Here is a 23,507-nt window from a genome sequence, read left to right as displayed (position 1 = left end):
TGCTCTGCAGCGCTGTTGGGGGAATTAAATGTAGAACGTAATAAATCTTCACACACACACACACACACACACACACACACACACACAGTGGCCAATAAATGGCTGTGGTTAAAACAATAAAGGTGAAATATTTGCAGAACTTCACAAACAAAGGTTTTCTGGGAAAGCAGCTCATCGCCCTGGAAAAACGAGGTATCCCTGCCAATTTTCTTCTTATAGACTTGTAATTTCTATTACGGTCATACCTTGGTTCGCGAACGCCTTACCAGTCAAACTTTTTGGCTCCCGAACGCTGCAAACCCGGAAGTCAGTGTTCCGGTTTGCAAACGTTCTTTGGAACCCGAATGTCCATCACGGCTTGGTTTCCGAACATTTTGGAAGTCGAATGGACTTCCGGAACGGATTCCATCCAACTTCCGAGGTACCATTGTATGTCAGAAGTCTGGAATGCACCGTATTTTCCGCTCCATAAGACGCACCTGACCATAAGGTGCACCTTGTTTTTAGAGGGGGAATGCAAGAAAAAAAAATATTCTTTAAAGGGAGTGCTGAGCAGACCCTGTATGCATCCCAGGCTCTGATCAGCGCTCCGTTTCACGAGCTGCAAGGAGCGTGTATGCGGCGCTTGCAGGCTTTTCCCTGAGGAGGGAGAAGGGCAGCCCGTATTTTTCGCTCTACAAGACATACTTTTTCCCTCCTAAAAAATAAGGGGAAATGTGTGTGTGTGTTATGGAGTGAATGCAGGCTGCGCAGCTATCCCAGAAGCTAGATGAAGGCTCCCACTGGCCTGAGGAGGCTTTGCACGGTGAAGCTAGAACAGCGAGAGGGAGCGCTGCGCAGTGATTCCTCTTGCTGTTCTGGCTTCTGGGATAGCTGCGCAGCCTGCATTCGCTCCATCAGACGCACACACATTTCCCCTTACTTTTTAGGAGGGGGAAAGTGCGTCTTATAGAGCGAAAAATACGGTATTGCGGATGTCTCTGGCCCTCTCTCTCTCACCCTGCTTGAATATTTCACACCTGTTTTCTGGGATGGTTTTGTTCTATGCTTGATAGTAATATAAAATATGGAGAAACATGTACATCACCCTGAGTTCCTTCGGTGTTGATCACACTACAGAGAGCTGCTAGTGACATTGTAGATCCATCCATCTACAACTCCACTAGCATCTCTCAGTATTGTGAACAACACCAAACTTACCCTTAGTTGGTGTCTTCATGAACTTACCTAAAAAGAGAAAGAAAACAAAAGACTGAGTTAAGCATTTGAAAAATCCATTGAAACCGGACATTATAAATTCATCTTAATTTGGGTAGTTCACAAGTCCCTGTGCCTTTACACAAGGTTTTGTATTTTTCTCTGAAGATTGATAAAGAAGGTATAATTATTTTGGTAATTATTGTTTGTATATTAGTCGCCAACGTGTTGCATGACTCCTACTACCAATTTATATCCTTACAGCAGCCCTGTGAGGTAGACTAGCCCGAGAGACTGACTAGTCCCTGGGGCCGCACCCAGTGAGCTTCATGCCTGCGTGGCAGGATTCGAACTCTGGTCTCCCAGGTTCTGACCGCTCACCACGATGTATAAAGCCAATTATACCTTCGTTTTTCCGGCTTTGTCGCAGTTAGGGGCGTTGCCACCTTACTGCGCTCTTCTGGGTGGCGTGTACCTGATTGTTCGCTCTGTGTCGTGTACTCCCAGTGTAATTAATTTGAATTTATGGACTCTTACACGGCCGGAAAACGTGAAGTAGTAGCCACGGGCTCGGGTAGCCTTAAAACCAGGGCGAGGCAAATTTCTGGAGGAGGATGAGAGGATAGGTAAAGGTAAAGGTACCCCTGCCCGTACGGGCCAGTCTTGCCAGACTCTGGGGTTGTGCGCCCATCTCACTCAAGAGGCCAGGGGCCAGCGCTGTCCGAAGACACTTCCGGGTCACGTGGCCAGCGTGACATTGCTGCTCTGGCGAGCCAGAGCCGCACACGGAAACGCCGTTTACCTTCCCGCTGGTAAGCGGTCCCTATTTATCTACTTGCACCCGGAGGTGCTTTCGAACTGCTAGGTTGGCAGGCGCTGGGACCGAGCAGCGGGAGCGCACCCCGCCGCAGGGATTCGAACCGCCAACCTTTCGATCGGCAAGCCCTAGGCGCTGAGGCTTTAACCCACAGCGCCACCTGCGTCCTGGATGAGAGGATACCAGGATTCAAAATGAGAGGGGAAACAGAGAATGGGGGCTGTTTCGTCTCTGCCCTGTTTATAAGCTTCCAAGAAGTAATTTGCTGTCCTCCATCAGGAGCAGGAGACTGGGCACAATGGACCCATGTTGGTCTGATCTGTCAAGGAAAATCCTGCCTTAATAGGTCGGTCTAGTACCAGCTGATGGCTTCGAGAAGCAGACAGAGCCTCCATGTACAGGAGCAGTCTACCGCCGAATATAACTATTTCCTGGGGACGGGTAATATAGGAAGAGAAAATCTTGTTTTTCTTTCTTTTTTCCCCTCCTGCGCAGGCCCTGGAAGCCTCGTTCCCTGGCCTTGGTGCAAATAAAACCTCCCCAGTGCAGGATAGACACTTCCCACAGTCCTCTGTTGTTACTGCCTTAAGTAGTAATAATAATAATAATAATAGTTTATTATTTATTTATACCCTGCCCATCTGGCTGGGCTCCCCCAGCCACTCTGGGCGGCTTCCAACAAAATATTAAAATACCGTAAAACATCAAACATTAAAAGCTTCCCTGAACAGGGCTGCCTTCAGATGTCTTCTAAAAGTCTGGTAGTTGTTTTTCTCTTTGACATCTGGTGGGAGGGCGTTCCACAGGGCGGGTGCCACCACCGAAAAGGCCCTCTGCCTGGTTTCCTGTAACTTGGCTTCTCGCAGCGAGGGAACCGCCAGAAGGCCCTCAGTGCTGGACCTCAATGTCCGGGCAGAACGATGGGGGTGGAGACGCTCCTTCAGATATACTGGACCGAAGCCGTTTAGGGCTTTTAAGGTCAGCACCAACACTTTGAGTTGTGCTCGGAAACATCCTGGGAGCCAATGCAGGTCTTTCAGGACCGGTGTTATGTGGTCTCGGCGGCCGCTCCCAGTCACCAGTCTAGCTGCCGCTTTCTGGATTAGTTGTAGTTTCCAGGCCACCTTCAAAGGTAGCCCCACGTAGAGCGCATTGCAGTAGTCCAAGCAAGAGATAACCAAAGCATGCACCACTCTCGCAAAGCGAGCGGAGGAAATCTGTGGAAGCCCACCGAGAGAACGTTGGTGGAGTATCAGAAGAGTGGAATAAATTTAATGATTATTTAGTTACATTTGTTAAGTTAAACTAACTGAAAATAGCTTGCAGACACTTAACGTGTTTAGGATTTTATTTATGTTAAGTGATGAATTAATATGTTTAATTCCATAAGGTGAAGATCAAAGGATGTTCATGTTTTAAGTTAAATTTCATAAAAAATGGGATTTGGAAAACAGTTAAAAGGACATGCAATGAAATTCAACCAAGGGGAGGCGAGGAAGTCACTTAACAAAGTTAATAACTGTAATTTTCAATAAGGCTATGATTTAGGTTTGTTTGTCTTGTGTGTGTGTTTGTTTGTTTATAATACTGTGAAAACTAATTATAAAAAAATTGGGGTGGGGGGAGGGAACGTTCTCCTGTCCCAGGAAAAGGAGCAAAGACTCTTTGCTGAGTCACGTTTTCCCTTCCTCCTGACGAGGCTTTTCTCCGCTTGCAAAAACAGCAATTTGCTCCATGACTCTGTCTTGATTCCTCCGTCATCCTTTGGCAACAGATGGGAACCCTGGTGATCGGCCACAGCGGCTGCCGGCCAGCCCCGCCGAAGGGATGAAGGCTGCGCATTGTTCCTGTCTGGCTGATCCCACAGCAGACAGTCTTGGGGGCTGGCTGCGCCTTCCCCGGCGGTTTGCTAAAATGATGCCTTTAACAAAAATCTCTTCTTAATTCCGCTTTGCGAAATCCCCATCGGAAACTCCTCCGCCTCTGCTCACCAAAGCGCAGAGCAGTTAGCATACGAAGCATGGATTTTGCCGGATCGGGCCAAAAGGGGACCATCTTAGTCCGGTATCCTGTTCCCTCTGTGGTCAATTGCCCCTAACCACCTAGAACTGAGGTCCAGCACCGATGGCCTTCTGGCGGTTCCCTCCCTGCGAGAAGCCAAGTTACAGGGAACCAGGCAGAGGGCCTTCACAGTGGTGGCACCTGCCGTGTGGAACTCCCTGCCACCAGATGTCAAAGAGAACAACAACTACCAGATTTTTAGAAGACATCTGAAGGCAGCCCTGTTTAGGGAAGCTTTTAATGTTTAATAGGTTATTGTATTTTAATATTTGGTTGGAAGCCGCCCAGAGTCGCTGGAGAAACCCAGCCAGATGGGCGGAGTACATAGCTGTCAACGTTTTCCTTTTTTTAAGGGAAATTCCCTTATTCCAAATAGGATTCCTCGCAAAAAAGGAAAAAGTTGACAGCTATGGCAGGGTATAAATAATAAATTATTATTGTTGTTGTTTAGTCTTTTAGTCGTGTCCGCCTCTTCGTGACCCCCTGGACCAGAGCACGCCAGGCTTCCACTGTCTTCCACTGCCTCCCGCAGTTTGGTCAGACTCATGCCGTTAGCTTCGAGAACACTGTCCCACCATCTCGTCCTCCGTCGTCCCCTTCTCCTTGTGCCCTCCATCTTTCCCAACATCAGGGTCTTTTCCAAGGAGTCTTCTCTTCTCATGAGGTGGCCAAAGTAATTATTATTATTATTACTATTATTATTATTATTATTGAAATTGAGATAGACTGCCACTGGACCTGGAGGTTCCATCAGATTGTAAGATAGAGCTGGTTGGATATGGCCAGAGGGGACCCATCTAGTTTATCATCCTGTAACCAGCCAGACGTGGGTGGCGCTGTGGGTAAAATCTCAGCACCTAGGACTTGCCAATCGCATGGTCGGTGGTTCGAATCCCCGCGGCAGGGTGCGCTCCCGTCGTTTGGTTCCAGCTCCTGCCCACGTAGCAGTTCGAAAGCACCCCTAAGTGCAAGTAGATAAATAGGTACCGCTTTATAGCGGGAAGGTAAACAACGTTCCATGTGCTGCGCTGGCTTGCCAGATGCAGCTTGTCACGCTGGCCACGTGACCCGGAAGTGTCTGCGGACAGCGCTGGCTCCCGGCCTATAGAGTGAGATGAGCGCACAACCCTAGAGTCTGGCAAGACTGGCCTGTATGGGCAGGGGTACCTTTAACCAGCCAGATGTCCCAGTGGGAAGCCCAAAAGCAGGATTCGAACACAAAAGCCCCCTCCCACACCATCAATTTGCCTAATCCTCTTTCACAGCCATCCAGGTTAGTGTCTGTCAGTGTCTCCTGTGGCAGGGAGTTCCGCAGTTTAACTGTGTGATGCACAGGGTAGATTTCACGATTTAAATCACTAGTCAGTAAGACTTGATTTGAATCACTAGTCAATAAGACTTGGTTTAAATCATTATTATTTTTTACAGACTAACTCATTCTTACTGGTGTAATCTTAATATTTACAACCAGATGAAGGTTTCCTTTTTGGAACAATAAATTTTCAGAGTAGTTCTTACAGTCATATCCAAAATTACTGATTTGGTTATACGATTAGAAATACATAGACAGATAATTATGAAATTATTGTTTATATTTGGACAACTTTCCTGCCGTACTTTATTGGAAGGAGAAAAATAATAATTTCCTTAATAACAATTGAAACAATTTATTTGACTAAAACAATAACATTATAGCATATGTATCCATGTTTTTTAACTGATGTGGTTAAACATTTTTTTTAATTTTTAAACACCTTAGACTGAATTTTAACACACATGAAAAACTTTAAATGAATCCTTATTTCCTGATAAATATCCTTTGGACTATAATGTAACTTAAATAGAAAACTATCTTTAGTAAGATTTTTCCTCCAAAAGGATTTTATTTTTAAAATCCGATTTTTTTAAAAAAATCATGTATTTTTAACCACCTTGGTCAGTGCTAGACATTCCTTTTGTCTGTCCTTCAGATGTCCAGGAGGATAACTTTTTTTCTATCCGCTTTCTCCGAGCCAGGGATAATTTCGTAAACTTCTATCACGTTGCTTCTTACACACCTTTCCCTTACACGAAAATCTCCCAAACGCCGCTTCGTTTCTTCATCAACCCCCAGCAACCAATTTTAATTCTTTCTTTTAATTCTTTAAAACTTTCAGTTTTCTTTGAATTAAAATCATTTCCTTCTAGATATGCATCTCTACAAATAAACACCTTTTCCTTCCCCCCCCCCTTTTTTTCTTCTTTTCGTTTCCAAATTGGGTGTCTCTCTGACTTTTGCCCCACGATGCATTAGCGATCGGCTGATCTTTTTGGAACCTCAGGACTGCGATAGAGGAAAACCGGGAGTATTTTTATTTATTTACGATGCCACTTTGAAACGCACCTACGCAACAATGATGACAACGATGATCAGCAACGGTTTCTGGGCTGAATGAGTCACGGGGAAAGAGAGATGAAAACTAAGGACCAAGCAAAGTGCTACAAAAATGCGGCAAACTTCTGAGTTCTCCAGAAGTGTTCATCAGGCAAAAGGAGAGTTCTGGAGAACTCAAAAGCTTGTCAATAATAATAATAATAATAATAATAATAATAATAATAATAATTTATTATTTATACTCTGCCCATCTGGCTGAGTTTCCCCAGCCACTCTGGGCAGCTCCCAATCAAGTGTTAAAAACAGTACAGCATTAAATATTAAAAACTTCCCTAAACAGGGCTGCCTTCACATGTCTTTTAAAGATAGGATAGCTGCTTATTTCCTTCACATCTGAAGGGAGGGCGGGTGCCACTACCGAGAAGGCCCTCTGTCTGGTTCCCTGTAACCTCACTTCTCGCAATGAGGGAACTGCCAGAAGGCCCTCGGTGCTGGACCTCAGCGTCCGGGCAGAACGATGGGGGTGGAGACGCTCCTTCAGGTATGCTGGACCAAGGCCGTTTAGGGCTTTCAAGGTCAGCATCAACACTTTGAATTGTGCTCCGAAACGTACTGGGAGCCAGTTATGTGGTCCCAGCGGCCGCTCCCAGTCCCCAGTCTAGCTGCCGCATTCTGGATTAATTGCAGTTTCTGGGTCACCTTCAAAGGGAGCCCCACGTAGAGCGCATTGCAGTAGTCCAAGTGGGAGATAACTAGAGCATGCGCCACTCTGGCAAGACAGTGTGTGGGCAGGGAGGGTTTCATCCTGCGTACGAGATGGAGCTGGTAAACAGCTGCCCTGGACACAGAATTAACCTCCATGGACAGCTGTTGAGTCCAAAATGACTCCCAGGCTGCACACCTGGTCCTTCAGGGGCACAGTCACCCCATTCAGGACCAGGGAGTCCCCCACACCCGCCCGCCTCCTGTCCCCCAAAACAGTACTTCTGTCTTGTCAGGATTCAACCTCAATCTGTTAGCCGCCATACATCCTCCAGCCGCTAGGGTGAGCGCATGCCCTGATCTGTATTAAGTCTGGTTTAAAATATCCCAGTGTGTCAGACTAAGGCCTGGGAGACCAGAGTTCGAGTCCATCCATCGTTAAGAGGCGACATGATGGATGTTTATCAAATGATGTATGGCATAGAGAAAGCGGATAGGGAAGTGTTTTCCTGCCTCTCCTGTGGCACTCGAACTCGTGGACCTCCAGCTAAGCTGAATGCTGGAAGATTCAGGGCAGGGAGAAGAAAAGTTAACCTGTGGAACAAAACAGTTTTGTTGTCATTCATTACTTGCAATGCCTTATATTCCATTTCTAGCTGACTTTATTCCGAATCAGTTGAACTATTCCAGATAGACTGTCCTTTGAGACTTTGGAGAGACGCTTTCCTTTTTATGTATTTTGATGTATTTTTAATCTTTGTTGGAAGCTGCCCAGAGTGGCTGGGAAAACCCAGCCAGATGGGCGGGGTACAAATAAATTATTATTATTATTATTATTATTATTATTATTATTATTATTATTATTATTGACTTTTGTGAGATGTCTTCCTTTGAGAGACGGCTTGGCGTTCCTTGCTAAACCTTGATCTGTTTGTTTGACTCTGATACACATAACAACTTGAAGTTACTTGTATATTTTGTGAGATGTGTTGTATGATATATACATCATTTTAAAGTGGCTTAGTCGTATATTTTGAATGACATCGTAACACATTATATACACTGGTACCTCAGGTTACATACGCTTCAGGTTACATACGCTTCAGGTTACAGACTCCGCTAACCCAGAAATAGTGCTTCAGGTTAAGAACTTTGCTTCAAGATGAGAACAGAAATCATGCTCTGGCGGCGCGGCGGCAGCAGGAGGCCCCATTAGCTAAAGTGGTGCTTCAGGTTAAGAACAGTTTCAGGTTAAGAACGGACCTCCAGAACGAATTACGTACTTAACCCGAGGTACCACTGTATTCCCTAACAGTTATTAGCCATCGGGTTGTATTGGCATTTTTGTAGATTGTTGAAATTTGCAACACAGTGGTTTTGTGTTTGTTCAGGGAAAAGGGGGGGACCGAAATGTCTTCCCACCAGAACACTCTCTAACCAACTGGCCACATGGCTTCCCACAAATATTGCTGAGAAACATAGTTTCTGTTCAGGGTTCCGGGAACCGCAGCGCTGTAGTGGGTGAGCTACAGTTCCCAAGATTCTTTGCAGGGAGGAACCATGGTTCCTGAAGCATTGTAAGAGTGCTCAAAATGTGCGGGTGTGTGACCTCTGTATTTTTTAAAAAAATTGTTTTTTTATTATTTGCAAGGCTGGGATCCGACGCAGTGCAAGCTCCACTGAGCTCAGTGGGCTCAATTTTCAGTAAACACACATCAGATTGCGCAGCAGTTGTGTTATGACTTTCCGGCCCGTCGTGTGACGCAGGCGGCCGCGAAAGCTTGAGAAATCCAAGCCCCAGAGCCAGTGACCCTCGCTGAGTCTCTCTCTGTGGCAACGCTTTCAAAATGAGGAAGTGGCGTCTTTTTCGTTTAGAGTTCTTTTTTTAAGAAAAATAAGTCACTCCAGTCTGGTTCTATGGAAACACTCGGTTTCCTGTTATCTGCAGAGAGCAGTCAAGTCGACCAGTAAAAAATGAGGTCTTATCTGCCGGGTCTGATCTTCCTCAAAGGGAAGTTGTGGGGCGATCTGCGTCGCAACGCCCTTCAGTAAGAAGGTGTCCCGTTAAGAAAAGGGAAGTAAAGTCAAATTAACAGTCTTCCCCAAAAGAGAATTTCCCCCTCAGGACCAAAACAGGGCAGGAAAGGGTTATTAAGCCTTGGACATGACAAAAGGAGACAGCATAATTAAGAGATTAAAATGAAGAAATATTGAAAGCTTTATGGAAGTTTTGAACCTTCTTTGGACTATCTGGAAAATTATTAAAAGTTCGAACAGGATCCAACATAGCAGCGTATTGACCATGAATTTTTAAAAAGGGGGAAATAAAGGAATAATTCATTGTAATGAAGGGAAAATATAATAGATAAAAGTATGTTGTAGATAGATAGATAATTTATTACGGTCGGAGACCAGTTTATAAAACCCACTTAAGGGTACAATCCCAGAAGGAAAGCAAACATTTAATACAGCAGGAAAGGGTGGGATTGGAAACATCAAGGGAAAACCAACATAAAAAAATATTTTAAACTTGTACTAAATTTGAAGTTAAATTGTGAAAAATCTTTGAAATTCAAATTAATTGGCCAAAAAAACCGCACAGCCTCTGCGATCCTAATACTCGTAGCTGATGCTGTTTGCAGTTTCTTGCTATATACATAGAAACGCAATGCTGTCGTCACGCAGCTCCCATTGGAGGATTTGCAGCGCAGGATTTGCAGGAAGTCAGAGCTCAGCCTCCCATTGGCCGATCTGTCGTTCCTCAACAGGACCCTGGATTCACCAAGGGTGGGCGGGGTTTCTGAGCAATTCAAGCGGGGGGGGCAGCCCTTCATATAAAAATAAGAGCCTGGTTGCAGGATCAGACCAGTGACCCATTAACCCCAGCTTCCTGTCCGTACAATGGCTGCTATGAGACCAGGATGCTGAGCTGATCCAGAACGCCTCTTCTGACACTTTCATCTTCTTAAGGAATATTTAAAATCTCCTAAATGACTCTCTCTTTCCTCCCTTCCCCAAAGGTAGACTTCAAACAACATCCAAGGAGACCTATTTGTTTCTGCCTCGCTGTCAGGGCACGGGAACGAACTCCGCAAATCTTCGCCGGCATCTTTTCTCCGGAACGGCGGAATCGTCTCAGCTCGCGGAATGATCTCGGAAGCCGTCGTGTGAATTTTCTAGACCCTGCAGTGGTGGTGGTGGGGAACAACTTTGGGTCGCGACGGTCGCAGAAACCTTCCAGCGTAGAAAAGGATCCAGCACGCGGAAAGGGGTTCGGCTCACCAGTATCTGAGCGGAGATCGACCCCCTAGGTGGAAAGCTGGAATCCTCAACGAATATGAGCGATTTCTGGCACAAGCTGGGTTGCTGCGTCGTAGAGAAATCGCGGCAGGTGAGTTGTCCCGAATCTCTTAGCCCAGGAGCGGAGAGCAGCAGCCCAGAGGTCTGAATTCAGCCTTTGGGGTTGGTTTTTCCTGCCCTTGGAATGCTCCAGTGCAGAGAGTTGGCAAGATTTTTTAAAGGCTTGATTATTTTTATTATGTTTTTTAAGGCTTGATTTTTATTATTAGTTTTTAGATACAGTGGTACCTCAGTTTTCAAGTGTCCCGGAAGCTGAACATTTTTCAAACGCCGAAAACCCGGAAGTAATTGCTTCCGTTTTCGAACGCACCTCGGAAGTCAAACGGCTTCCGCTGCCTCTTTTTCCATTTTTCCAATTGAACTTGCAGCCAGCCCTTTGCGCCTCGGTTTTCGAACGGTATTCTGGAATGGATTACGTTCGAGAACCGAGGTACCACTGTATGCTGTAAGCTGCCCAGTGAGGCTAGGGAAGCCCGGCCAGATGTGTGGGGTATAAATATTATTATTATTATTATTATTATTATTATTATTATTATTAGTTCCCCCAAGAGGGGTTGACTGCTAAGCCACTCTGGGAACTGTACCTCTGGGAGGCGAATAGCAGGGAACAGTCACCTGGCAACTCTTCACACCTGTAACAAACTACAGTTCCCAGAATCCTTTGGGGGAAAGCCTTGACCGTTCAGGGTGGTATCAGAGTACATTGAATGTACAGTGTGACAGTAGATTGAGATAATGACTGTGTTTGTTACCAACACACTGGCAAAATTTCCTGCAGCTGTTTATTTGGACGGATCATGTTGTTTCCTCCTGTTTCTGTGGTACAAGGTATATCTTGACTGGGTTTCCCCAGCCACTCTGGGCAGCTTCCAGCGAAACGTAAAAAGGCAATAAGACATCAAACATTAGGAACCGACTCTTAAATCACATAGAGATATTTTGGTAATTAATCACTAACAGGTCTAATGATAAATGAACAGAAATCACCCTCATCCGGCAATCTGCTTCCAATAGCTCAGTCGGTAGAGCACGAGACCCTTAATCTTGGGTTCGTTGGTTCAAAGCCCCCACTGGGCAAAAGATTTCTGCATTGCAGGGGGTGGACCCCTGGGGTCCCTTTGAACTCTACAATTCCATGAGTCTATCTCAGAGGCAGGGACGCGGGTGGCGCTGTAGGTTAAACCACAGAGCCTAGGACTTGCCAATCAGAAGGTCAGCGGTTTGAATCCCCACCACGGGGTGAGCTCCCGTTGCTCAGTTCCTGCTCCTGCCCACCTAGCAGTTCGAAAGCACAAAGTGCAAGTAGATAAGTAGGTCCCGCTCCGGCGGGAAGGTAAACGGCGTTTCCGTGCGCTGCTCTGGTTCGCCAGAAGCGGCTTAGTCCTGCTGGCCACATGACCCGGAAGCTGTACGCCGGCTCCCTCAGCCAATAAAGTGAGATGAGCGCCGCAACCCCAGAGTCGGTCATGACTGGACCTAATGGTCAGGGGTCCCTTTACCTTTTTATCTCAGAGGCAGCTATACTTGTGAATTCCAGTTGCTAGAAACCGCAGGAGGACAGAGGGCTCAGCTCCTGTTTGGGGTTTTCGAGTAAGGATCTGGTTGGCTACTCGAAGAACCCCTTTGGCCTGATCTGGCAGCCAGGATCTTTTCGTGTTCCTATGGAACCTCCAGCTCCAGATGCAGTCTATCCAGATTTCCAGGTTCATAGAATAGAATAGAATTTATACCCCGCCCATCTGGCTGGGTTTCCCCAGCCACTCTGGGCGGCTTCCAACAAAGTATTAAAATACAGTAGTCTTAAAAGCTTCTCTAAAGAGGGCTGCCTTCAGATGTCTTCTAAAAGTCTGGTAGTTGTTCTTCTCTTTGACATCTGGTGGGAGGGTGTTCCACAGGGTGGGTGCCACTACCGAAAAGGCCCTCTGCCTGGTTCCCTGTAACTTGTCTTCTCGCAGGGAGGGAACTGCCAGAAGGCCCTTGGAGCTGGACCTCAGTGTCCAGGCTGAACGATGGGGGTGGAGACACTCCTCCAGGTCTACTGGGCCTTTGAGGCCGTTTAGGGCTTTCAAGGTCAGCACTAACACTTTGAATTGTGATCGGAAACGTACTGGGAGCCAATGTAGGTCTTTCAAGACCGGTGTTATGTGGTCTCAGCGGCTGCTCCCAGTCACCAGTCTGGCTGCCGTGTTCTAGATTAGTGCTAGTTTCCTTGTCACCTTCCAAGGTAGCCCCACGTAGAGCGCATTGCAGTAGTCCAAGCGGGAGATAACCAGAGCATGCGTCACTCTGGCGAGACAGTCCGGTTCTTAGGGGCATGTGGCCTCTGTGGGAACAAGGGGGCTGGACTTGATGGACCCCCTTTGGCCTGACCCGGCAACCGGACTCTTCCAAGTGGCGCTTCCAATGCGCCAAAGGCTTTGCTTGCCTTCTGGCTCAGGCGAAGCCCGTTCCCGTGTTTCCTCAACTTTGGTGGTGATGTTTTTCTCCCATCATGTTCCTCCCTCTCTCCCCACAGCCGAAGAAGACGCGGCGGAGAATTGACCGCAGCATGATAGGGGAGCCCATGAATTTCGTCCACCTGACGCACATTGGGTCCGGAGACATGGCGAACGAGGGTCTTCCCATGGTAAACCCCTGTTCTCTTCGGCGGTTCGGTTTGGGTTCGGAAGGAGTTGGGCGTTTCTACGCAGCAGATCCAAACTTTCCCCGTCCACTCTAGCAAATGGCAGGAAGTGGGTTTTTCATTAGGTTCTATGGGGAAGGAAAGGTTTGCCCTCGTCTGCCCTCTAGCGGCTGTTTGAGGGCGACAGCCGAACCGGCCTCATTTTTAATTTTGGTTTTGTAAAGTTTTTTTTTATTATTTTCATTTTATAACGTATATAAACCAGAGAGAGCAGTTCCAGCCGCAGATCTAAAGAGGAGCAACAAAACTGTAAATCAGGCATGTAGAATGAGTTCAGTTGCACATGGGTTAAAAAATAAATAAATCCCAAATCGAGACTTTCAACATTTGCAGATTATCAGGTCTGGTTCCAGGCTTGTGATGTGGACTGGTTTAACTGTAAAGGAATGCGTAATCATATTTAAAGTGTCTGGAGCTTTTGGTCCTTGTCAATATCTCAAATCATGCATAATTTGCTCCATTATACCGATATTGCAAAGCGAGCGAAAGTGTGAAATTCTGGGCTGTTTTCTTACTAGCCCGTCTGCCAAGATCATATATAAGGCCAGTTCTTTTGACAATATATCTCTCTTGGTATCATCAGAAATATTTGGTGACATTAATTTTGGACAGCAAACCCTCGGTTCTTTAGTATTTTACTTAAAAAATATTTATACATTTTTCCATTACAAATTTTCACATTCCATTCAACTTACTCATACAATCAGAATCATCGACTTCCCCTTCCATGGTTCTGTATATATACCCATTATGGCTACATTTTTAAATTGCTCCATAAATTCTTTTGTTCTCCTTCTGCCTCATATCTTTATATACTCTAAACTGCTGAAGTTTAACCTGTTAACATGATTCTTCAAATATCCTGCAAACATTTTCTTCTCTTCTTTAAACACTCCATCTTCCTGATTTCTTTAGTAATATTAGGGTTGCCATATTTCAAGAAATCCGGACACAAAGGTTGTTGAGCTTTTGGGGGGAAATTGCCCAAAGAAAGCTCTTTTTTTGGAAATTGTTCAATTTTTTTAAGGAAAGTTGCTGAGCTTTTTTAAGGGAAAAAACCCAGACGTATGGCAACCCTCGTAATATTTACCATTTGTGTCAAAGTTAAATTCCCTTCATAAAGGATAAGCTATGCCAAGCTTATCACAACCCCTCCAACAATGAGGTGAGATGGAAGAGGACGTTTTTGACGTTTGCCAGGGAACAGAGAGCCCTGCTTGTTAATCAGGATCGAAAGCTGCAGCAGACAGATTTTGACAGTTTCAGAACATCAGGGCTGGCAGAATCTGGGCTTGCCACAGCATGCCCTCCCCTTTTGCAAACATGCCTATATGTGCTCCTGGGCTTCATCCTTCCTCGCCCAGCTGGCGCTGAGAGTCTTGTGTGCCAAAGGGAGATCCGAACGGCAGCCAGACGCCGCACCCTCGCTTCTCCAGCTGAGATAGCGCCAGCCAAAAACCCGCCCTGCCTTCGCCACCCCGATCGCTTCACCCCCAGTTCCAGATTTACGTATAAGCTAAACAAGCTATAGCTCAGGGCACCACTCTCTTGAATATAGAGTGAATATTTTCAGTTTTGTTTTTTTTTTTTGTAACCAACAGAGTGTTGGACGTCCCTTTTATTTTCCCCTCTTTTTTTTCTTTTCTTCTATTTTTTGGTTTTCCTTTGGTGCTTTTATTTTTGTCCTGGAGGCCCTTTCTGCATTTCCAAGATGGTGGTTCTGAGTTGCCCTCCTCTTTTCGTCCCACAATTCATCTCCCCAGTGTCGTCCTGCACTCTGCATCCTCATGGGGCCGGATCCAACCTCCTCCGAGTAGACCCATCTGAACAAATGAAGATGGGCTAACCCTAGGCCTTTTCAGAGAATCTACTCGAGAGTCATTGGTTACGACCCCCAGCATCCAGCTTGGATGCGAGGAGTCAACATAGCTGTCAACCGTCCCTTATTTGGCGGGAAACTCCCTTATCCCAGCGCCGTGTCCCGCTGCTGTCCCTTATTGATGATGTCCCTTAAATTTCCCGGGTTTCAAAGGAAGCAGCTCCTCTCCCTCCCTCCCTGCCGGCCAGGGAGGAGGGAGGCTCCAACTGTGTTGCTTGGCTGCGTTGTTCACCCAATAAGGAGTCTAAGAACGATTGGGGGGTGGAGCTTGCATGCCTTGTGCCGATCAAATTGGCCGCGTTGCCTGGGGACTCGCCATTGCTCAGCTCTTCCCAGCCGAGAGGTGACGGTGGTTTTCCTTGCTGCATCCCCTTTGCGGGGTGGTGCGCTGTGGGAACCACCGCTTGAGGCTTCGTTTGGCTGCTGGCTGGGCTTTCTGCCTTTGGCTCGGAGGGGCTCAGAAGGCGAACATACCTGTGCTCTGAAAATCCCTTATTTTGGCTGCTGGTCCCTTATTTTCAAGGCTGCTGGTCTCTTATTTTCAAATCTGTAAGTTGACAGCTGTGGGAATCGAAGGTGCTGTAACAGGACCACTTCTGACTCCGTCGTCGTAGAATGAGGGACTTGGAAGGGAACCCAAGGATCATCTGGTCCAATCCCGTGCAATGCAGAAATCCTGACAGATGGGCCTGCTTGAAGAAGGAGGGCCCGCTACCTTCTAAGCTCTGCCATTCCACCTCCAAACAGCTTTTGCCTTCCAAAACTTCTTCCTGATGCTTAGTCCTAACCTCGATCTCTTTCTCTCTCTTCCATCAGACGGGGGCAATGCATGAAATGAGATCCAAATGCGGCCGAGATCGACAGTGGAGCAGCTCCCACGTTTTGTAGCTCTGTGGTGTTTCCCCCGCTTTCTCTTCTGTGTAAGTGCCTTGCTAGATACGAAAATCCCTTCCCTTTTTTTTTTTAAAGTTCCCCATCTGATCATTAAGGACTAGCTGCTTGTTCTGCCGTAGAGCCAGGAATCCTGGCTCCCTGCCCAAGGTTTGAGCTGTAGTCCCTGTGGGAATGTTCAGGGAGGCAGGAAAGGATATATTGTTTATTAATATCCTTCCTAACTTGCACTAGCAAGTTCTGTAACAGGCATTCCCAACCTTTGGCCCTCCAGGTGTTTTGGACTACAGTTCTCCTCATCCCTGACCACTGGTCCTGTTAGCTAGGGATCATGGGAGTTGTAGGCCAAAACATCTGGCGGGCCAAAGGTTGGGGATGCCTGTGCCATAACTTAGTAGAGTTTTACATTCCCCTTTTAAACGCAGAGCAGATAGCTGGTTGCAGGCTTGTTTAAGCCTCTTACTATTAGGTTCCTGGTAAAGGGACCCCTGACTGTTAGGTCCAGTCGTGACTGACTCTGGGGTTGCGGCGGTCATCTCGCTTAACTGGCCGAGGGAGCCGGCGTACAGCTTCCGGGTCATGTGGCCAGCAGGACTTCTGGCGAACCAGAGCAGCGCACGGAAACGCCGTTTACCTTCCCGACGGAGCGGTACCTATTTATCTACTTGCAATTTGACATGCTTTCGAACTGCTAGGTGGCAGGAGCTGGGACCGAGCAACAGGAGCTCCCCCCGTCGCGGGGATTCGAACCGCTGACTTTCTGATCGGCAAGCCCTAGGCTCTGTGGTTTAACCCACAGGATCCTAGTAAGTTCCCATATATCCCTCTTAAAAGAATAAACATGCCACAATCTTGTTTAAAGTACAGTCATACCAGTTACAGCTTCAGGTTGTGCGATTTCGGATTGTGCACTGCGCCAAACCCAGAAGTACTTCCAGGTTTCGGTGCTTGTAGATGTGCAGAAGCACTAAATCATATTTTGCAGAAGCGCCAAATCGCAACCCGCACGTGCGCAGACGCGGCGCAGCGCGTTGCGAACGTGCTTCCCGCACGGATCACATTCACAACCTGAGCGTCCACTGTATATATAAAAGTTTACTCACACCATCAGTTCACAGTTGGATCCCTGAAGGCAGACTTAGTTACAAATATGTAGATATGGATCTACCCCATATAGGGGGGTTAATCCCAGTGACTGCAAACTGGAAGTCACTGCAGTTCACGCGACGAAGGGAAGATGGAGAAGAAGGGAGGGGGGCTGTGTGCCCATGTGCTTTTGTTACCTGCACAGGTAAAGTCACACCCACCTCTGGTCACATGCAAAAGGAAGGATGCTCCAGCCCAGGAGGAAACAGGAAGTTTTCGACCGGCTAGAACAAACATCCCCTTGCATGTCCACTCTAGGAAAACAAGGAATGTTGTACTTGTCTGCTACTTATGTATCACATCCCACAGTCCCCACTGCCTGGAGAGCAGCCTGCCAGGGAAGTCTTGAGTTAAAATATATAGCTTAGACGCTGTTTTCTAAGTTTCACTTCCCCTGCCAATTCAGGTGGAGGAGCAGGAAGGAGGTGGAGAGGGAATGTAATTCTTCGTTCCGATCTCTTTTCTTCTCGCAGGTCCCAGGCAAATTAACGAATCGAGAAAACCCAAAGAAAGAAATAAGTATGTAAACAACCCTCGCGCGAGCGGCCTTCTCGGATCCTAACGAGGCAGGTCGGCGAAGCTCAGAAGACACCAAACACCCTTCGTAACTTATGCAAACTGATTCCAAATCGGATCGGATTTTCTTTTTCTAAAGAGCGTCAGCAACAAAAACGCAGCAGCTTATTCCGCCGCTAATTTTCGCCTCCCAGATTTGGATAGAAAGATTTCCTGAATCCAACACTCCCTTAGCTGCCGCTTCCTCTCTCTCTTCTCTCCCCCCCCCCCAAAATGCAGAAGCATCTCTGGACCCTCGGTCAGTCTTTCATGCCGTCCTTCGTTTCGTGGCTGCCGCATTTTGCTTTTTCAGAACTTTGCAAGGAATCGGGGCAGGCGTTTGAGGGAGATTGACGCCCGGGGCTTCAGCAAGCATCTTCGTCCGCGAACATGCCATCCATTTAAAGCACATCCAAAGCCTCTTCCACACACACACACACACACACACACACACACACACACCCAGGCCAATCACCCTGGGAACTGTAGTTTGCTATGGGTGCTGGGAATTGTAGCGCTGTAGGAGTAAACTACAGTTCTCCGGATTCTCGGGGTACATGTGCTTTAAATGTATAATGTGTGTGCCATTTTGCTTCATTTTTTAAAAGTGCATTCTGTTTCATCCCCCCCCCCCAAAAAAAAATCTGGAAAGGAACTTATCGTAACTGGGTTTGTTTGTTTTTACATGGAAGTGTAATCACTGGATTTTGGGGTGTTTTCTGAGGAGGGGGAGAAGGATCAACTTTTCCATGAGGCACGGGTTTTTTTAAAGAGCAGGAGGCAGAGCGCTAACCCTGCTGGAATCTCCCCTGTGAAAGCCTTGCTGAAATGACTGGAAGGCCCGCAAGAGTCACAGGCACTAGCCAGTCGCCACCTTCCACAATTGGCCAGCATTTTGCTCCTGCTCCTGAAGACCTCTTCTCTGTGCCAGTCATTGAAGATGAAGTGTGGCTGCTTTTGGGTTCCCTGTGCCAAAGCATCCCACACCGCAGGGCAGCCTCTGCACATTGGACTTCCTCTACCAAAGGGCAGCAAAACGGGAGAGACGATGTTTCACCAGGCAAAGCGAGAGAACGAACACGGAAGATGGAGAGGATCCGGCCCGGATGATGGCAGGGCCTTGTCGCCTCTTTGGCCGCAAAGCATCGTGAAGGGAGAAAATCTCTGGATCACATCAAGGCAATTTTGGGACATATATATATATATATATATATATATATATATATATATATATATATAAAATGCAATATTTCTGTTAAAAGCGCACAGCTGGGCAAAGTTCGTCATTCTGTTGGGGTAGGGACATTTCACAGAGATCTTGCTTGGACAGCAGGAGTCTTGATCCTCAGTTCTTTCCGTCGAACCACGAATGTGGGGCTCTGGAGGTGCTTAAACTACAACTCCCAGCAGCCCCATTGCAGCCTGTGAGGGAATTATGGGAGTTGTAGTCCAGCAATTTCAGGTGGGTGGCAGATGCTTCACTGCACCCCCCTCCCCAATTTCTGGAAGTTCCTCTCTCTGACCCCGTGAAATTCTCCGCAGAAACATCCCATCTGATCGATAAGGACTAATCCTGACTCTCCTCCTGAGGGGTGGAGAACTTCAGGCCAAATCCGGCCCCCAAGGCTGCTCTCTTTGGCCCTCGGAACTCTCTCTAGGCCACGCCCCCTCTCCACAGGCCACGCCCCCTCTCCGTCCCTCCTTCGCATCCTGAATGATGTTCCCTGGCTGGGATTTCTCCCTGAACTCTGACGGGGACACAGAGAGGAATGTGTGAAAAGGTTCAAGGACCAGCCCACTGCACAAAAGCGAAAATTATATCCCTTGCTACGCCCGTTTTTCTCCCTGGCACCACTGCCCACAGATGGCATGCTGCCCCCGGAAGGAAATTCAGCCCTCCGGCCAGTTCCTCGCTCCAGAATTACTCCTTCTGACTGAATGGGGTTTCCCAAGAGGAGGAGGAACTCTGAGGTGGGGGGTGGGGGAAGGGCGCTAGGGGCTGGTGTTGGGGAGCACTTCAGATTTCAAATTTCTAGGCCTCGTGAGGCTCTGGCCCCGGGTGGCGGATCGTTCCCACCCCCATTCCTTCTCTCTCGTTATTATTAGCAGGGGCGTTGCAGGAAATATGAAGCCAGCGAGGCTGAACTCTGGAATCGCTTTAGGGTTCCACTGCAAATAAAATAAAATAAAAAGCCCACATCTTTCTGTTCGTTAAAGGAAAAAATAGTCTGCTTAGCTTACTTAAGCAATGCCAGCTTTGTTTGTCTGTTGATGCCCCCCCCCAAAAAAAATCCCCTCTTTGCTTTTTCACATTAAGATGAGGAAGACTTCCATCCATTTGCTCATTACACGAAAGGTTTGAAATATATCAGAGTTTGCCTTCATTTCTATGTGTGCTGGCCAAGTATGTTTTACTGCCATTTTACCACCTTTGTTTTTTAAAAAAGTTAGCAAATGCAGGAGGGCGAGATTCAGCTAAGTCGAGCTCAGAGTATACCTCTTGAAATGCTCCCTTGCTTTCCCTGGGTCTCCTCGGAGTAGGACTGATGTCACCCAGAGGCTATCAGATAGCTGGGAATTGACATTTAGACCTTATGGGTGATGAGCCTCGATCCTTGAGGCCAAAAGTGGCCCCCAAACCCCTCTGCCTGGCCCTCGGAACCATCTGCAGGCCACGCCCCCTCTCCCCAGGCCACACCCCTCATTGGCTCTCTTTCACACCCTCCTGGAGCAACCTTTCCGTGATTCAAACTCAGATCCTGCTTCCTGCTTGCGTGGATGTAGGATGGAAACTAACCTGCTGCACAGAGGCAAAGTTTGTACTCCTTACTCAGCCGACTTTCCTCCCTGACACATTCGAGCTGAAGAAAACCTCCGGAACTGTCCTTTCGCTCCCAATTAATCTCAAATCTCAATCATCTCCTGAAGGAAACCAGTTTAGAAATACAGCTATGCTACAATGCGCCCGTATTCCTGCTCCCCGTAACTTTGGACCTGCTCCCCTAGAGCCCCAAGTATTTCTGGTGTGGCCCGACCACACCAAACGGGATTTTCTCAGGCTGCAAATGAAGTCGGCTCTGACTCTGCCTGCCGTGTCCTCTGGCGCCACCTACTGTTGACCTCCCGCCCTGATCACCACTTTGCCTAACGTCAGAGCCGGCCCCATCTCACCCCCCCCCCCCGAAAGCTCCTGCAACCACCTCTCCCCTCTGCGATTTCAATGGGTGACTCCGTGTCAAACTGCTTAAGTTTCGCGCCGGCAGGGCTGGCGTCGAAACCGTCGCTTTTGGGAAAGAATAGCTGGACTATTCGGGTGTATACTTGTTTGCTGAAAACATGTTCTCTTTTCTTCTTTTTTGTAAACGAGGAAATTTATGGGGGGGCGAGGGGGACAGACCAAGATGTCTAATTATAACGAGGAAGCTTCCTAAGAGAGTATTTTTTTTAAAGGAGGGGAGAAGCCGCAATCTGCGCACAGAAATTTCGCTGGGGTGGATGCAAGAATCTGGTGTGTGTCCGATCGGTGGGAAGGTTGGGCTGGTGGGGTAGAGGAGGAGTGGGGTAGATTTTGTTATTTTCCTTTGCCTCTTAAAACGTTTTCTCCCCTCTGCACTGCTGCCCCCCCCCCCGCCAACTTGCGACCTGTTCTGGAGAGTGTAATGTATGCTTGAAAAATTAAAAAGTCAAAAGATGGTCAGGATCTGTGTCTTGGATGGCAGGAAGAGGGAGAAAATGACAATACCTGCCCACTCCTCCTCTTAAGAGACTTTCCCTTGAGGTCCCGCCCTGCAATAATTTCATTATTATATGAAGTTTGGATTCCAGAGATGATGGGCCCAGCAGCTGTTCTTAGAGGACCTTCAAGTCCACAGTGCACATCATAGATTTAAAACACATTCAATGCACATTTTCCCCCAGTCCAGGAATCCTGGGAACTGTAGTTCAGCCCCTTGCAGAACTAGAGTTCCCAGCACCCTTAAACTACAATTCCCAGGACTCTTGGGTGGAAGCCAAGTCCATTAAATGCGCTTTCAAGGTATGGCATGGATGTGACCCAATTGCACCTGGCAGGTTTTCTTCCATCTGTGAATTGGTCCGTGTTTATTCTTTAGTTGAGATTCCTGTATTGCAGGGGGTGGACTGGATGACCCGGGGTGTCCCTTTGAACTCCACACTTTTATGATTCCCTGAACAGAAAAAGAGGTGCATCTTCAGCATTTTCTGGAACCTATTTCATGAAGGTGCCAGGAGAGAAAGATTCACAACTTAGGGGCCACCACAGAGAAGACCCCGTCTTGGGTCACGACCCCCCGAACTTCTGAGGGTGGTGGAACTACCAGGAGGGCCCCTCTGCCAATCTGAACACCCAGGAGGTCCATAGGGAAGGAGGTGGCCTTTCAGATATTTGGGGTCTAAGTTGCTTACAGAAAAGAGTTCATGCAAGCGCTAAGCAGAACCCCAGGCAGTAATCTGGTTGCTATGTTTTGAACCAGTTGGACTTCCTGCACTGTCTTCAAGGGCAGCACCACAAAAAGTGCATTGCAGCAGTCCAGCCTGAAGTTCACCAGGGTGTGGTGTGCGGTGGTCCAGTCACCTATGTCCGAAAGGGGCCTCCCATAACTATGTTGGGTCCAGGAGCACCCGCATGCTACGAGTCTGCACCTTCCAGGGGTGTCCAGAACAGATCATCTCCCCAAGTTCTGGACCTGGAAACTCAGGAAGATCTCCCTAAAAATCCGTACAGTTTGGAAAGTTTCAGACTGCATCCAAACGTTTATGGGCAGATCCACAGCGTAGATCCAAAGCAAACCCAATGTGCCTTTATAGCATGGGACATTCCCCCCAAAGAATTCTGGGAGCTGTCGCCTGTCAACAATGGGAATGGTAGTTCAGTGAGCAAGGAACTATAGTTCCCAGGATCCTTTGCAGGAAATCACCTGCTCTAAAAGCACGGTGCAAGCCTTTATCTCTGGAACGGCCGTGCAAAATTTGGTTATGATATCTTAAGAGAAGGGACACGGGTGGCACTGTGGGTTAAACCACAGAGCCTAGGGCTTTCCGATCAGAAGGTCAGCGGTTCGAATCCCCGCGACAGGGTGAGCTCCCATTGCTCGGTCCCTGCTCCTGCCAACCTAGCAGTTTGAAAGCACGTCAAAGTGCAAGTAGATAAATAGGTACCACTCCAGTGGGAAGGTAAATAGCGTTTCCGTGCACTGTTCTGGTTCGCCAGAAGCGGCTTAGTCCTGCTGGCCACATGACCTGGAAACTGTATGCTGGCTCCGTTGGCCAGTAAAGCAAGATGAGCGCCGCAACCCCAGAATCATCCGTGACTGGACCTAATGGCCCTTTACCCTTTATCTTAAGAGAGCTTGGGATGCATAGCAAGGAGACAAACAACATTTTTTCAAAATATATACAGTGGTACCTCAGGTTACATACGCTTCAGGTTACAGACTCCGCTAACCCAGAAATAGTGCTTCAGGTTAAGAATTTTGCTTCAGGATGAGAACAGAAATTGTGCTCCAGCGGCGCAGCAGCAGCAGGAGGCCCCATTAACTAAAGTGCTGCTTCAGGTTAAGAACAGTTTCAGGTTAAGAACGGACCTCTGGAATGAATTAAGTACTTGACCCAAGGTACCACTGTAGATACAATCCTGTACTGGAGGGATATCTGTGCCCTCCTTCCCAGACACTTTAGGATTCCTACCTCCCATCGTGGCCTCAGCATTCAGTGTGCCTATTGGTCAGGAATGAGAATGAAGGGCGTTGTAAGGCCATTGTATCACCTGTCCACAAGTCACCTGTCCGTGCCCCAGAGAGAAATAGAAAACAGAAACGCCTAC

At 47.6% G+C, this 23,507-nt stretch overlaps 1 protein-coding gene across 2 annotated transcripts in view; it reads left to right on the top strand.

The window, feature by feature from the left end:
- CDC42SE1 (CDC42 small effector 1) overlaps positions 1–18,294 on the top strand; it is a 39,712-nt gene extending 21,418 nt beyond the window's left edge. Inside the window, exons 2-5 of one of the 2 annotated variants that reach the window (XM_083716222.1) lie at positions 10,172–10,542; positions 13,027–13,137; positions 15,890–15,993; positions 17,584–18,294. In XM_083716222.1, the coding sequence (XP_083572348.1) occupies positions 10,489–10,542; positions 13,027–13,137; positions 15,890–15,961 (237 nt within the window). In that variant the 5' untranslated portion in view covers positions 10,172–10,488 and the 3' untranslated portion in view covers positions 15,962–15,993; positions 17,584–18,294. The remainder of the gene's footprint in view (positions 1–10,171; positions 10,543–13,026; positions 13,138–15,889; positions 15,994–17,583) is intronic. The other variant, XM_083716223.1, reaches the window with a different exon arrangement.
- The last annotated feature ends 5,213 nt before the right edge of the window (positions 18,295–23,507 follow it).

Source organism: Podarcis gaigeae (genome assembly GCF_964106915.1).
Source record: "Podarcis gaigeae genome assembly, chromosome: 16".
NCBI lineage: Eukaryota > Metazoa > Chordata > Lepidosauria > Squamata > Lacertidae > Podarcis > Podarcis gaigeae.
This window is presented reverse-complemented; position numbering and strand designations above follow the sequence as displayed.